General features: G+C 43.3%; 2 protein-coding genes across 6 annotated transcripts; one reads left to right on the forward strand and one right to left on the reverse strand.

The window, feature by feature from the left end:
* Positions 1-59: 59 nt before the first annotated feature.
* Positions 60-7066, reverse strand: LOC146978258 (E3 ubiquitin-protein ligase RING2-A-like). 5 transcript variants are annotated; one of them, XM_085790950.1, is made up of 8 exons: positions 6735-7066; positions 5531-5632; positions 5266-5426; positions 4871-5086; positions 3612-3932; positions 2655-2919; positions 1695-1866; positions 60-1605 (listed from the first exon to the last, which is right to left on the reverse strand). In XM_085790950.1, exons 2-7 carry the CDS (start codon positions 5606-5608, stop codon positions 1702-1704), a joined length of 1206 nt encoding a protein of 401 aa, XP_085647076.1. In that variant the 5' UTR covers positions 5609-5632; positions 6735-7066; the 3' UTR covers positions 60-1605; positions 1695-1701. The 5 variants fall into 5 exon arrangements, with proteins under 5 accessions (XP_085647076.1, XP_085647074.1, XP_085647075.1 ...); XM_085790948.1 differs by having other exon boundaries at positions 4862-5086; XM_085790949.1 differs by having other exon boundaries at positions 6730-7003.
* A 7665-nt stretch (positions 7067-14731) lies between these two features.
* On the forward strand, positions 14732-15838 carry LOC146978259 (uncharacterized). The gene has a single exon (XM_085790350.1). It carries the CDS (start codon positions 14834-14836, stop codon positions 15776-15778), a length of 945 nt encoding a protein of 314 aa, XP_085646476.1. The 5' UTR covers positions 14732-14833; the 3' UTR covers positions 15779-15838.
* Positions 15839-16187: the final 349 nt, after the last annotated feature.

The raw sequence follows: 16187 nt of genomic DNA on the forward strand, positions 1-16187 counted from the left end.
ACGCATAGATTTAATCAGTCTCCACAAAAGAAAAGAAACCCACCACACACACTTGATGGTCATTGCTTCAGTTTATTGTGTTGCATTGCTGACAAAGGATATGAGTGTACATGAATGCAACAGAGCAAAAGGGAAGTATTGCATTTTTCTTAATATACAAATATTCCATAAAAACTGAGGTAAGGTAGGAAATGATATGGCTGCAGGAAATATAAAGTGCGTAAGGACAGAAGAAGAAGTGGAGCGAGGGGGACACTCGGGTTTATGGCTTTTAAACTGTTTTGAGAAAGTTTCATGCAAAGACTTTTGTTGTTTGTTTTTTTTAAGGAAAAGACAGAAGATAGTGAAGCTCTTTAAGGGAAACACAGTTGTTACAGCTACATCTTTTTAAATGAAGAAACTCTTAAGTCGTAGTAAAACACAGAAGAAAACGTTTAAGGAACCCGACAGTGTGATAGAAATCTATAGGTGAAGCAGCTGTGTAAGAAAAACTAGACCACCTGCCTGACATCCCCACCTTAAATCAACTACATACATTATATAACCACCCTGAATAGGATAAGCAGCTCAAAAGGAAGACGAAAAGAGAAAAAAAACAAAACCCTGATGCGTTTAATGACAAAGCATCAGTCTGTGTCTTTAAGTTTGTGTTATAGCAGGTTACAGCTGCTCACACCACAGTAAGTTAGGTTGATTTTTTTTTAAAGCAGGATGAAAAAGATAAATCAATCAAGTACACATAAGTACACATTAAGTAGGACTACTACTTTTTTTTTTTTTTAAACTAGCTGTCCCATGCTAAATCTGACACTCAGAAAAATAAAACAAAGACACAAAGCAGCAAAGAGCTTCAGTCATTTTCTTTAAGATTAAAAAAAAAAGAAAAAAAATCACACAAAGATTTCATAAATAGCTTCAGTCAGACATTAATTTCAGATCAAATCATAAATTAACACATTTTTTCCCCTCATGAATAAAATCTTAAACAAAAACTGACTCTGATGCTCTCATTAACTATTTCTTTGATACTGCAAAAAAAAAAACAACAACTCTGAAATCTTAAATTAGACTTTTTGAAGATTTATTTTGTAAATGCAGGATTTAGTAAAAACTACCTGCTTAGATTCTCATGATTTTTTTTTTTGATTTTTTTTATTAAACATTACACAAAAAGACATTTTTGAAGCCTAAATCTAAAAATTTAAAACTAAGTTAGTTGTTATGCAACAGATGTGTTTGGAGAAATAAATAAAATGTGGGTAAGAAGTGACAAAAAAATCCCATCTGGACTCAAAAACTGAAGGTTTTCATGTAAAACACACAAAACGCATTGGTTTATGTCGTCGATGCAGGAGAATCTGCACAGTCTTGTCATTTTAAAATCTGTGTTTTTGTGAAACTATTTTTTTTAAACGATACATTTTTAAATGCTAGAAAAGAGAGAAGCTAACAAGTAGCAGGTGCTTCATTCATATCAGGAGGAAAAAAAAAACAAAAGTGGTCCCGCTCATCTCCAGGTCCATCGGCCACAGTGACGGTTCATAAACTGATTTACCAGCTCTTATTTAGTGGTTTGATTTTTTTTTTTCTTCCTTATGAATCCTCCTTTAAAAATCACAAACAAAAACAGGTCTCAGGTTAGACTGGGTTCACAGAGGACGATAACAACGTGAACATCATGATGAGACACACACCTTGTCCTCATCCCTCCCTCTGAGGGGGAGGAGGCGGAGTTTTCTGTTGGGGGGGCGGCTGTGGTTGGGGCTGCTGCTGGTCCTTGGTGGGGGCGTAGTAAAGCTCCAGAGGCTTCCTCACCTTCCAGTATTTCTCATTGACCAACTCCAGGGTCAGAGAGCCGTTCAGCGTCTGAGAAGAGAGGAGAAGAGGGCGGGGTTTAACAGAGGGAAACTGTCGATTCTGCTACACTGTTTTCACCAAATGTGATCTGATTTTGAACAATATGATTCTCTTAGCAAAATGCTACATCCACACATCCAAAAACAGGAAAACAAACCCCTTTTTAGTGTTTTATAAAAAAAAACCCTATAGACAATCACCTGAGTGCATTGAGACTGATGGGAAAAAAACATGCTAACTCTCCTTACAGCATACGAGGAAATGAAAATATTCAAAGACCCCCAGAGGAAGATGTATAAATGTGTGCAGATGCATTCATTTGTTTTATTTATTACTTATTTATTTACTTTTTCATTTGTTTTATTTTCCCTATCATTTAAGTTATGTCATATACCTTATTTTATATACTTTTACTCCTTAAATGTGCCTTATTGAGAGGCGTTCATTGTTGTGGTTAATATGTCATAATATTCTGTAAATGACTAACTAAAAATGACTAAAAAGTTAACCAGGAAAAAAGACTGCACCTTTCCCAAGATGCATTGCATTAGAAATTACGATAATCTGGCATCAAACATCAAAAAGAACTCAAGGATTATGCGTTTCAGCTCAGCTCAAAAACTAAAAAAAAAGGTACAACATGTTAAAACCAAATGAAAGGCCGTGTCTTCTGAAGGACGCTGCCCTTGATCAGAGACACTGATCACATGATGGTTCTCCAGAGTAATTAAAAATAAATCATAAGTTTTGTACTGTAACATGTTTTCAAACTGAAGGTGTTGGTTTTGATGACTCACGGAGAACTGTCCTCCTCTGGTCATGATGTAGATGGTGTACTGCTTCTCACTGATGTTAGTCAGGTTCGACCCTTCTCCACCTCCTGCTGCTGCTCCTCCTCCTCCTGCTCCTCCTCCTCCCTCTGCTGCTCCTTCCTCTCCTCCACCTCCCTCCTCCCTCCCTCTGTCCTCTGCTTCGCTGCTCCGTCTGTCCTCCAGAGCGATTCGCAGAGCGAGGTATTTGGACAGATGGTCCACCGTGGCGTTTGCAGTCGTCTTCACATATCTGATCAGAAAATAAGACGAATGAAGGAACATTTCCTCAGTCACAGTCTTATGATTTTACATACAGTTTCCTGGACAAATTAAATGTTGATTTTATTCCTAAATCTACAAAAAAAACAACTTTAATTCCTCCCGGACAATAGGTGTCACACTCACACTTGCCTGCTCTCGCTCCAACCTTCAATTGCACTGGCTACCAGGTATGCCTATAGGGAGCAGCTAGTAGCTAAAGCTAAGCTAGCGCTCGGCTAGTAGCTAATGCTAACTGTATTTAACGAGCAGCAGCTGTTGACATCAATGTACTAATGCTGTTGGTGCAGAGATCATTTCCTGTTGACATTTCCAATGTAAATATATTTACATATTTCGGACCCGTCAAAATTTATAAAACAATTACTTCTACACTATACTTTTTTTTCAGTAAAATTAATACTTTAATTCTGCACCCCTCTAGACGTTCTGTGGATGTATATGTACAAAATATTAATCTATAATACCTACCTAATCTACAATATCAATTAGAAATTTAAAATAGGAATTCAAACCAAACCAATAAACCAATGAAATTAGTGATTTTGACCTAATTCAGAAAGAAGGACTGTGTATAATGAAAATTAAAATAAATGTAATAAATCCTCAATCATAATTTTTTTTCTGTGGGGGGGTCGGTCAAAACTTGTGGTCCAGCCTCACCTGGTCTGGTTGTAGTCCGGGGCGAGGACCAGCTGTGGGTGCGGTCTGAACACCAGCTCGATCTCTGAGCCCGGCCCCTCTTTGTGGCGCCTGAGCGGAGGCGTCGGGCTCCCGCTGTCCGCCTCGGGCCCCGAGCCGTCGTCCGAGACCCGCGGCCTCTTGCGGCTCGGCCCGGCCTCTGACGGCGTCTGACCGCAGGGGTGGGGGTTTTGTGAGGGGGCGGAGTCGTGGGACAGGTGCGACCGGGCGTCGCCGTTGTCCTCGCCGCCGCTGAAGGTGGTGTTGTCACTTTCCTGAGCTGGTTTCTTCACCCGGTGGTTCCTGGTAAACAAACGTCACAAACAGGTCGACTTGAAAAAAATATCTGTCTGGTTCATCTTGGTTTCATTCTGACACCAACAAACCATCTCATCGAAACATGACGCAGTCTGACGAGCAAAGCCGTTACATTTCACTTTCAGGTGAGCAGAGGACTGGGACTAGAGATGTGGAGTAAGCTAATGATCACAAACTGGGATGTCTCTTTGATTTGATGTTCAAAGGGAGTAGCAGTAGCTATAGCTAGCAGTAGGTTCGTTACCTTTAATTGTCGGTGCAAGCTATTTTTAGAATGGCAGAGCAGAGCCGTGAGCTGCTCAGAGCTATGCTACGGAGGCTAATGGGAATTCTTGGTTTCCCTCATCAAACTCATCAAATACACAATCCAACAACTCCAAAACGCTGTCGTGGACAAGTTGTGACCTGCACATTCACCACGCTATGAGATAATAATGTAACGTTACGAGACGGAGTTGTTTTAGAGGTAAATTCAGAGACTGCTTGCTGAAAAACTGTCCCTGAAGGCAACGCGCATCAGCGGTTTTGCATGAATTTGCCTCTAAAACAACTCTGTCTCGTAACGTTCTGTTATTATCTCTTAGCGTGGTGAATGTGCAGGTCACAACTTGTCCACCAGAGCGTTTTGGAGTTGTTGGATTGTGTATTGGATGAGTTTGATGAGGGAAACCAAGAAATCCCATTAGCCTCCGTAGCGTAGCTCTGAGCAGCTCATGGCTCTGCTCCGCTGTTCTAAAAATAGCTTACACCGACAAATAAAGCTAACGAACCTACTGCTATGACTATAGTGATTATGGCAATGGGCCAATTTGCCAAGATGTTGCACTATCCCTTTAAAAAATTGTCTCAGAAGTCTGGGACATGTGTTTGGGTTTTAGACGTCCCCCCAGTCCTCTCCCCGTTCTGTCCCCCACCTCTCGGACCTGTAGCGGGCTTGCTGGCGAAGCCCCTCCTCGATGCTGGAGCTCAGCGCCTCCTTGTTGTGCAGCCTGTTGAGCCGATCCAGGACTCGGCGCTGGTGGGCCTCGTACTCGTCGCGGCTCGGGTAGATCTTGGAGATCAGGGCGTCGAAGTTCGAGTCTCGGCGCAGCGAACGTCTGGAGACCAGCTTCTTCCTGCAGGTCGGACATTCTTTGTTCCTGAGGGAGGAAGGATAAGACGTGGTGCCGTGTTTATTCTGAACCTTCAATCCAAGGTATCTGCAGATAAACTAGTTTGATATGTATAGTTGTTTCTCTGGTGTGAGAATTTACTTCACTTCTGATGATAATGCAACAATAAAACTAAACTCTGACTTTAAGACACGTGTTGTTCTCACCCTGATCGCAGTGCAGTGACAATGCAGTCTGAGCAGAAGCGGTGGAGACACTCTTTGGTGGTCATGGTGTTCTTCAACATGTCCAGACAGATGGGACACATCAGCTCGCTGTGCAGAGAGCGAGGAGACACCGCCACCTCCGTCCCATCCATGATCGCCTCCTGGATGCAACCACGGGAAAAAATACATATAAGTACATACTGTGATGGCAACATGAGCAACATTGTGTCGTCTCTCCAGGTCTCACACACACACACACATTTACCTGAGGACTCCTGTGGAGCTCGTAGAGACTCAGCTCCCAGGTCTTACTGGGAGTCTGGATGTTTACTGGAGCTGCCATGGTGGCCGTTTCCCACAATCCTCACTGGTGGGAGAGAGAGAGAGAGAGAACATATGTACAAACTGCATATCTACAGCTGGAGGAGCCTTTGGTATTTAACACAAAAAAACAAGCAACCGATTAGACAATCAACTTAACACAATGCTATTTCTCAAGAAGACGGTCAGTGAGCGGACTTTTTACTTCTGTGCACCTCCTCCTCCTCGGGGCATCAGTAGTCATGCTCGATTGAGATCTTTAAAGCTTTGAAGCTTAAGACCTGCTTGTATACTGTTGCGTATGAGTGCCAAGTATTTCCCCTTTGTCTTTGCATTTTGGTTGAAATGATTGTTCTCATTGCTGTGTATGTTTTTAAATTGTTTTGTAACTGTACAGCACTTTGATGGAAAGTGCTCTATAAATATATATATAAATATAATTATTATTATTAGTTTGGATGTTACACTTTTGAGTATTTTGTCACGAGCATTGATCAATAAGAGGATACCTTTGTTATCTTAAACTAAACAGCACCTCAGTAGTCTAATAATACATGTCCTCTGTGCAGCTCTGGTAAAAACAGGTCAGTGAACCAATCTTAGTGACATCACAAAGTCACAGAAGCCCTGACGGCTCATTTGAGGCCCAGTTTTATGAACACTGGCTGTGAAGGTTTCTCTGTAAATTTAGGTCTTTCAAACTTTCACAGTAATAACATAGAACCGGGACCTACTTTATCATTTAGAAAAAGACATGCATGCAAATCTATCTTTATATAGCTAACATGGGGCCTTTAAATGATCATGGTGTTGGGCCACACAAAGGTAGGAGATCATTTGCTAACCTAGAAATAAATAAACTTCACGGTAAAAACTCAACTCATCACTGCAAAGGGATCAGTCGGGGTTAGGGGGATTTGAACTGTGTATGTTTATGTTTATAGAGATGAAAACTTCCTGTTGAGTCACGTTAACACGCACTAAAACAGAGACTCTCCTGCACGATTTCCACCTTTAGCGAAGTTTTCAAAGTTTTGCTCATCTCATAGCTTTGGCTCGTATACAGACAAACTGTTACGTGCATTTGCTGAAAACTGTGCAACAGCGAGCAGAGAAAGCGGAAACCTTCAGTATAAAACTCACCTGACCTGACGCTGAAGTGATGGGACAGCTGACCGGAGGAAACACGACCCCCTCCCGCTGCTACACAAACAACACACAGCAACACACACACACACAACACAACACGGCTAGAAACTCCTCTGTAAATCCTCTCAACAACGCACACCGCGGCTCTTTGTCCACCCGAGTCTTCGCCCTCTCGGGGAGCGCAGCTGTAGTTCAGGCTGGGCCACGCAGGATGAATAAAAAAACAAAAACAGGATCAAGAGCGCAACATTTTCCAAAGCACAGCAGCAGCAGCAGCAGCAGTAGCAGCTAGCTAGCGATGTTCCTCCTCCTTCTCCTTCTTCTGCTCCCCGGAACAAGTCGCTTGTCGCCGCGGCTGCAGCTCCGCGGCATCAGCGCCTCTCAGCGGCCGGTGTGGGGGTACTGCAAGAGATTATCCATGCTAAAAAGACCTGTAGGTCATAGGCACCTCAAAGGAGGTTAAATCGAAAGCAACTGGACTTAGTTATTTGTCTGGGAAGACGTTTCACCTCTCATCCAAGAGGCTTCATCAGTTCATGCACGCATACATAGGCACCTCCCCAAGAACAGGAAAATGTGTTCATTTTCTCAAGGTGGCAAGAAGAACAGACCCTTCTTAATCTCTAGATCTTTTTTTTTTTTTACTGTGATTACTGTCATATTATTTAACCATAATAATTACTACAAATATTTCTAGACATTGTTGATATGAAGAGTTCACTTGCAAAAGCAGTGCCATTTTGAAAAAAATGAGCTGAGGCTTTGTAATTATTCTTTGCAAAGTGTTATTTTCAATAAAACTTTATTTTTTTGAGATATGTCTGTTTTTCTACATCTCAAAGTCACTCAACTTTGGTTTGACTGATATCACTTTATGTAAAAATGAGGATTTTAGCATTTTTTTTAAAAAACAGAGTTATCTGCTTTTGCAAATGAACTCTTCATATATCCTTTTGATATGTTTTGATATTATCATGTTTTGTCTACGTTGGGTTATCTGTAACTTTTCTCATTTTCTTCTCATATTTTTCTTAAACATTCCTGTGGATATAGCTACTTTTATTTGTTTTGGCATGTCCTCATATCCTATATGTCACGTACTTGTGTTCCCCTGTTTAGTTTAGTGCCTGTTTTATTTTGAAGTTCTGTGTTTCCTTTCATTCCCTGTTGTTTTTTTTTTATTATTTTTTTTTTTTCAATCTCAATTTTTATTAACAAAATCTGGCATAACATAGACACAATTCAAAATATATCCGTCAATATGTAGCCAAAATACACAAAATTTTCATTCCCTGTTGTGTTACTGTTTCCTGTTTTAGTTTGAAGTCCTTGTCCTGTGTTCTCCCCCCTGCTCGTGATTACCTAATGTGTCTCACCTGTGTTAATTGCACCACCTGTGTCCCGTTCCCTCATGTATTTAAACTCGGTGTCTCCGTTTGTCTTGGTCCGATCGTCTGCGTGTATACCCTGCCCTTGTGTTTCCCCGTGGATGTGTGAGTAAAATAAACCCCTTTTGTACAACTGAGATCCTGGCTGTCTGCATTTGGTTCCTTCCTCCCTCAACCCTGACACTATAAACATTGCCTCTATTATTTGGTTGATATGCCCTTACAATTGAATAACTGTATTAATCTATCAATATTGTCTCTATATAGCAGCCAGTGTTATCAAGCTTCTGGCACACCCTCTGAGTCTATATAAGGGACTCCCACCTGTAGCTCTGGTCCTTTACCGACACACCCTGAAGAAGATCCAAGACGGTCGAAACCGGTCGGCGGTTTTTAGTTTTGTATAATGCCCTGATTAATTAAAGGCTTTTACGCATTACGCTTGTCTCCTGCGAGTGAGTGCCTGACGTAAACCCAGTGCTTTTTTGTTCCTCTTGAGAAAAATGTTAGTTCTGACCATTCATACTTCACAAGAAACTCAAGTGCAGAACTTTACATTTCTGACCATAGCTGTTGGGACACCATACAACAAAAAAGGTCCGTCTGTGTGTCAAGAACAAGCTGCAAGAGCTCCCAAACCAGGGCTTTTTTTTTTTTTTTTTTGCAGCCCCGGGAGAAAGATAACACATTTCTATGTTCTTGTGGATTATGTACAGGCCTTAACACACACTTGGGGTGCCTTCAGACAGTGTTGGTGGGTCAATGACGTGATGCAAATCCGATGTCAAGTTGTGTAACTGGTATGTTTTCATACAAATCTGACTATACATGAAAAATAAATCTGGACTCATAAAATGTGAAATAAATGTAATTCACTTGCAACACTATGTTTCTTGTCAAATTTTACATAATCTGTTACATTGTTTAAAAGGGTTAGGGTTAGGGTTTTAGGATATGTCCTGCTGGAAAGGTAAAGAAAGCTGAACAAAGCAGCATGCCATTCACTTGATTAAAAGAAAATGTTCACTGAAACGGACTAACCTGTTTCAAATGTCGAAACACTTTTCAATTGGCATGCACGCACACCACTTTGCTGACTTGTATCCCCCAACCTCATGCTGTGAAGATCTAATGAGGCATCTTAATCTGGTTTAATAATAATTAAAAAAAAATCTTGTGGGGACATTCAAGGGAAATAAATGTCTTTTTTTTATTTAACAGGAATGTTTTCAGTATATAAACTAAAACCAGACTCAATGAAAGCACAATAGCTCTTCTTGTGATGGGAACATTCATCCTGTCATCACCGTGAGTGTCTTTGGTTATTTATTGTAAAGGAATGGCATTTGGTATGTACTAATTGAGCAGCATTTATGTTTTTAAGTGCAACTGGTGGCTGCTGGCGCTGCACCTCACATTTAACTGCCCTGATGCACATGCTCATAGGTATGTGTTGGAGGTCAACCATGACAGCCCCAGGGCTTTGCTACAGTTCATTATTACTGTAAGCTTAAACTATAATTTACCCAGGGTGACATACACTTCAGATGATAGAGCCAGGCCTATGGGAAATTGTCATCTTCAAATTTTTTAATAGCTAAACTAAGTAATTTATCTATAGGCATACATTACAAAATGCGGGAACCAAGAAATTGAAAACAAAGAGGATCCCAATGAATAAAATGTTTGAGGAATTATGTGTGTACTCTGTTGTCTCCATAGACTGTATAAAGCAGGTTGTCTCATGAGCATGAGTGTTAAAGCCTAAAGTTAGATTAAAGCAGATATCAGTGGAATGTTTTTGTTAATATAAGTCCTAAATAGTCCTATTTTCCGTCAGCAATCACTTACATGAAGTATTTCAGCCTAAACACGAGTCTCTCCGTCACTCTGCTCTGCTGTAACCCGAGGAGAAAATTTTCCTTGTGGGATACAAGTGTTATCCAATGAGGAGAGAGAACGGCATGAAGGGCTGTGTGTGCAGCCAAGGGATGCGCGTGAATGTGGTGACGTAGCACGAGGACCAATTGATGCCTGACAAGGGCGGGGGCTGCTAACTCATGGTGCGTTCATAGACTGTAAAAAGAATGGACGTAGCGTCCGTGACGTCACCCATTGGTTTTGTGGAGTCGTTTTTGTGACTCAAATATGGCGGCCTGAACAGCGCCATGTTGGATTGGCCGGCCGAGAACCCGCCCACTGGCCTCGAAGCAGCTGTCCACGGAGCTGCTCGGACCTGTCACTCAACATTTCCGCGCCCTAATTGGCCAGAATTTTGACCTAATAACAGTAAAACGGTAGAGTTAAAAAAAAATTCACCCCCCTCAGAGTGTGTGCGGGGGTAGAAACTATCGATTGAGATGAAAAAACGTTCTGACACCAGGCTTTTAACATGTTTACTGAGGATGTAAAGTCGGCGATTTTAACATGGGGGTCTATGGGGAATGCTCCCTTCTGACACCAGCCCCCAGAGGAATCCGAGGGGATTGCAGTTTTTTGAACGCGGAAGTGAGCTTCACTTCTCAGACCGACAACTGCCCGCTTGGGTGCGTTCAAGGAAACTCGTACTTTGTGTTTTTCCTTCCTGTGAAGTCATACCAGTTCGATCTGGTACGAGTTCACGGGTCGGAAGTTACGAGTGGCCGTTATAGGGAACTTTCACAGACAACAGGACGGTAAAAACACGAGCTACGGGTTACCTGGAACGCTACCAAGTCGTAGTTGTGACTTGAAGCTGTAACTTACGGTTTCAAAAGCCTGCCTTGAACACAGCATTAGCCGAAACGGCCGTGCCACTGATATCTGCTTTAATGACATGACAACATTTGTAATAAAATGGCGTGCTAGTAGCCAGCTAACGATTAGAAACTAGAACAGTAGCTAATCTAAATGTCAAAAATTTTATATGAACAGTTTTTATTGTTTTTATATGAACATTTGATATGTCACACAGTGACAGACCTATGATTTGATGGTTTAAAAAAATCAGGTTTTAAGTGGTGAATGACACATACATTTATTAACCACAATTAATCACATAGCCTACTTCCATATTTTCAAACACTAATTCCAAATATGTTCATGCTTCCTTAACTTAAGTTAAATGATTATCAATCATAATAATAACATGTATGTACAGTCTAACATGCAAACAATAAATAGAATAATAAATATAATACTAAACAGTATTTTAAAGATAGATACAAACCACATTTGCCACTTTTATTGATTAGTGAATATACATTATGATCACTGTATGCCTTTCCTTTCTCAACAGTTCCCCTGTTTGATCCACCTGGGTATTTTCTTAATTTGGATGATGTGTGATAAGTTGGAGAAGTAGGCTAAACAGTTTTTGATATTCTACAGTTAACTTAGGCTACATGAGTCTGTCTATGATGATATTATTTTGCCCTAGAAGCAAGGCAGCTAGGACAGCTACTGTGGCAGTAGCCAGGCTGAATTTGTTGCTGACTGCAGCTGCTATTACTGTGCTGTTTCCTTCTCCAGATCCATTTCCATTTCCATTTCCAGATTCAGATCCAGATCCAGATCCAGATCCAGATCCAGATCCATTTCCACCTCCACCTCCAACTCCCGATCCTGCGGTTGTTGTGGCTGTGTTGTCAGACGTAGCTCTCTCCAGTGCTGCTTCTGCCAGCGTTGCTGCTGCTAAAGCTGAAGTTGCTGCCACCCTAGCAGTTGATAGCATCACTTCTGCTAAGTATGCTGCAGTTTGTATAGTTATTGCCGATACTGCATCAACCGCTGATTCTGCGGCTACAGAGGCAGCTGTTGCTGTTGCTTCTGCCAACACTGCTGCTGCATATGCCTCTACTAATAATGAACGGTTTTCTGCTGTCAACCTTGTGATGTCTGATAATAAGTTCTGTAACTGCTGTGCTGCCTGTGCAGCATCTGTAGCCACAGTTTTAGCAGCTTTTGCAGTTGCTGACATTATTTCCAGTGTTGCATTTGGATATGCTGCTGCTGTTGTTGCTGCTGCTGCTGCTTTTTCTGCTGCTTTTGCTGACCTTGATGCTGATGCTGCAATTTGTGCTGTTTGTAGTGCTTCTGATGTTGATGATTTAAATGCTGTTTTCAGTGCTTCTTTCACTGCAGCATTTGCTGCTTCAGCTGCTTTCCTTGCTGCACTTGCTGCATTCTCCACTGGTATTGTCCCCTCTGCAACCAATATGGCAGCTCTTGCAGCTAGTTTTGCATATACTACTGCAGTTTTTGCTGCATTGGATACTGTTGGTCCAGTGGCTGCAGCACTAGCTGCAGCTGCTGCTGAGGCAGCTGCTGCCGCTGCTGTTGACCCTACTACTGCTGCTCTAGTTGCGGCTGATGCCGTTGACACTGTTGTTGTTGCTGCTGTTGCTCCAGATGTGCTTGCCGTTACTGATGCTGGATCACTGCTTGAGGCAGGATTAACAGCCGTTGCTGTCGGCGGTGCAGTTGTGGCTGATCCTTGAGATGCAGGCAGTGCAGCCTCTGCTGCTGCTGTGGCGCCTCTTGCTGCTGCTTTTGTTGTTGATGTCATTAATTCTATGTTACTTCCTGCTGCAGCTATTGCTGCTGCTTCTGCTGTAACCGCAGTTGTTGCCACTATATCTGCCACTATTTGTGATTTTGTGATTGCTGAACGTGTTGCCTCAGTCATAACTGCTGCTTGTTCTGGTGTGACTGCAGATAATGCTGCTAAGGCTTCCTCTGTTGCTTGCGCCACTGATCTCGCAGCTTCTTCTGTTTCTGGAATCGCTCCTGTTATTGGTGTTTCTGAAGCTGCCTTTGTTGCTGCTATTGCTGCTTTCCTTGCAGCCATTGAAGCTAGTATTGATGCCTGTGCTATTCTTGCTGCTACGCCAGCTGTTGATGGTGGTGCTATAGCTGTGGCTAGCATTGCTGCTGTTGCTACTTGCTCTGCTTTGTCTGCAGCCTCCCTAGCTGCTTGTGCTGCCAATGCTGCTGTTGTGTTTCCTGCAGCAACAATTGTAGCAGCTCTAGCTGCTACTTGTGCAGCAAATACTGCAGATAGCACCTCTGATGTTCCTGCTCCACCGGCTGCTGCTGTTGAGGCTGCTAATGCTGCTGCTGCCGCTGCTGCGGCTGCGGCTGCAGCTGAGGCTTTAGTTTGTCCTTCGCTGGCTGGTGGTGCTGGTGTTGTGACTGCTACAGTAGTTGATGGTACTGGAGAAGGGTTGACACCTGTATTTTTGAGTGCAGCTTCTGCTGCCGTTGCTGCTGCAGCTGCACCTTTTGCTGCTGCCCTTGCTGCTGCTCCCATTAGGGCTACGACCTCTGGTGTTGCTGTTCCTGATGCTGCTGATGCTGCAGATGCTGTCAGTGCTGTTGCTTCTGCAATGTCTGCCACTAGTTGTGCTGTTTGCACTGCCACTGACCCACTGGTAGATGACAATTCTGTTCTTAATATTTTTGCTGCAGCTTTTGCTTTTCCAGCCACTATTATTGCAACATCTTTGATAGTTGCCATGTTGCCAGATGCTGCCATTGTTGCTGCTGTTGCTGCTTGTTCAGCAGCGTCTGCTGCTATTGATGATGCATTTGCTAGTTGCGCAAGTTCTTCTGCCTTTGATGCTGGTGCCGTCACTGCTTCAAGTCTTGCTGCTAATGCTGCCTCTTTGGCTGCTTTGGCAGCTTCTCTTGCTGCCAGAGCAGCCAAAGCTGCTGGTTCTTTTCCTGCTGCCACTAATGCAGCAACTATGGCTGTGTCTTTTGCCGCCTTTATTGCTTTTGCTGCAGCAGAGGATGTTGTTGCTCCAGCAGCCGTGGCTCCTGCTACTGCTACAGAGGCTGCTGCTGCTGATGCTGCTGCAGAAGCTGCTGCTGCTTCTGCTGTGACTGTTGTTGTTGGTGTTGATGTTACGGGTGATGTGTTACTTGAGGTCACCGTTGGCTGTGCGGTTGTTGCTGGTGCAGTTGTACCTGGCTCTACTGCAGATGCTGCCACCGCTGCTGCTCTGGCAGCAGCTGCTGCTATTTTAGCTGCATTTATTGCTTCCTTGGCTGTATTAATTGATACTGATGCCATTTCGGAAGCTGTCTCTCCTGATTCTTCTGATGTTGCTGCAACTGCATCTGCTGCTGTTTTTGCTGCAGCTTTAGCTTTGCTTCCAGCTTCTGCTGCAAACTCTGCTGCTGTCTTAGCTGCACTAATTGCCAGTTTTACCGTGGCTGCTGTTTCTGCTGGTGTTGATCCTATGGCTGTTATGTTAAGAATTGCTTTCAGTGCAATGGCTGCTTCTTCTGCTTTTTTGGCTGCTGTTTCTGCAGCTCTTATGGCAGCTGTTGTACTTTCTTGTGTTGGTTTCAATGTGGCAGCTTCCGCTGCTAATCTTGCTGCTGTTGCTGCCTGTTGTGCTGCTGCAGCGGCTTTTATTGAGACTATAAGTGGTTGCCCTGCTAACACTACTGTTGTTGCTGGTGCAGCTGTTTCTGTGGCAGCTATTGCAGCTGTTACAGCTGACTCTGCTGCATTTTTTGCTGCTTCTGCTGCCTCTGTTGGCGATCTCTTCCCATTGGTCAATGCTGTGGCAATAGCAGAGGCTACTAGTGCAGCTATTGAAGCATTTTCTGCAGCTGTGGCTGTTTGTCCTGCAGTAGCTGCTGTTGCCACTGCTGCAGCAGCTGCTGCTACTGCTGTTGCTGCATTTGTTGCTGCTGTGGCTGCTGCTGTTGCTGCTATTATGGCTGTGGCAAGTGGTAGGGACTCATTTGTTGCAACTGAGCCAGTTGTTGTTGCCAGTGTAGTTGTTGTTGTGGGTTGTGTTACTGCAGCAATGGCTGCTGCAGCAGCAACTGCTGCTGCTCTTCCTGCAGCTGCAGCTGCCTTCGCTGTAGCTGCTGCATCTTCAGCTGCTTCAGCTGCTTCAGTCGCCTTCTCAGCGGCTGTTTCTACAGTCGTTGCTGTTGCAGCAGCTGCTGCAGCTTCAGCTGCTTCTCCTGCTTTAGCTGCTGTTGCTATGGCCATATCCGCTGCTGTCTCTGCTGCAAAAACGGTTAACTGCATTATTTCTGTTGTTTTGTTTCCATCAGTTGTTGAACCATTGGCTGCTTTTAATGCTGCCTGTATGACTGCCAGAGCCCTTGCTGCAGCTGCAGCTGCCTCTCTTGCGTCAGCTGCAGCTGCATGTGCAGCTTCTCCTGTTTGTGCAGAGGCAGCCTTTGCTGCTGCATCTGCTGCTGCCTCTGCTGCCGCTGATACATTTAATGTTGCCTCTGCTATTTTTTCCACAACTTCTGCTTTAATTTCTGGTGATGACTCAGCTGCCTGTTTTATTGCAGTTGCTGCTGCTTTGGTTGCCTTGGCTGCAATTTCTGCAAGTCTTGCTGCCTCTGTTGGTGATAGCTGGCCATTCACTGCTGCTGCAGAAGCCAATGCTGCTTGTTGTGCAGCTATGGCAGCGTCCTCTGCTGCTGCTGCAGCTTTTTCCGAGGGGCCCCCAGTCGTGACTACTGCTGCTGTTGCTGCTGTCGCTGCTGCAGTTGCTGCTATTGCTGCTGCTGTTGCTGTTGCTGCTGCTGTTACTGTCTCTGGCGGTGGTGGTGATGGTGTTGATGGTGTCGTAGCTTCAGTTGTCGACAGGTTTGTCAGTCCTCCTGCTATGGTTGTTGTTAGATGGGTTGTTTGAGTCACTGTGATTACACTTCTGGGACACCTGAGTTTCAGGCTTCCCTCGGCGGGCTGGATGTTGAATGCTGTTTTGCATTGAATAGTTTAGTCAGAATTCAGTCAGATAGCCTACTTCAAGTTTGGTTACTGAAGTTTTGTAATACTCACCAATCAGCATAAAGACAAAGATGAAAGCCTTGAGCACCATTCTGATTGATTTATGGTGTCCTTTGCTTTCTTCTCCTAAACTACATTGGACCATGTCCTGTAAAAACAAACAAACAACAACAACAAAAAAGAAAAGAAATTAGGTTATTAATATTTACAGTAATGTTGACAATAACAAAACAAAGAAACAAAAAAAGGCATGCCTCTGGTTCTCTTAGAATTTTTTTTTGTAAAGTATGTAGGCTAAGCCCTAGCCACTT

This window comes from Trachurus japonicus, chromosome 11 (genome assembly GCF_045865225.1).
Source record: "Trachurus japonicus isolate A0001 chromosome 11, Traja_1.0".
In the NCBI taxonomy this organism is placed as follows: Eukaryota; Metazoa; Chordata; class Actinopteri; order Carangiformes; family Carangidae; genus Trachurus; species Trachurus japonicus.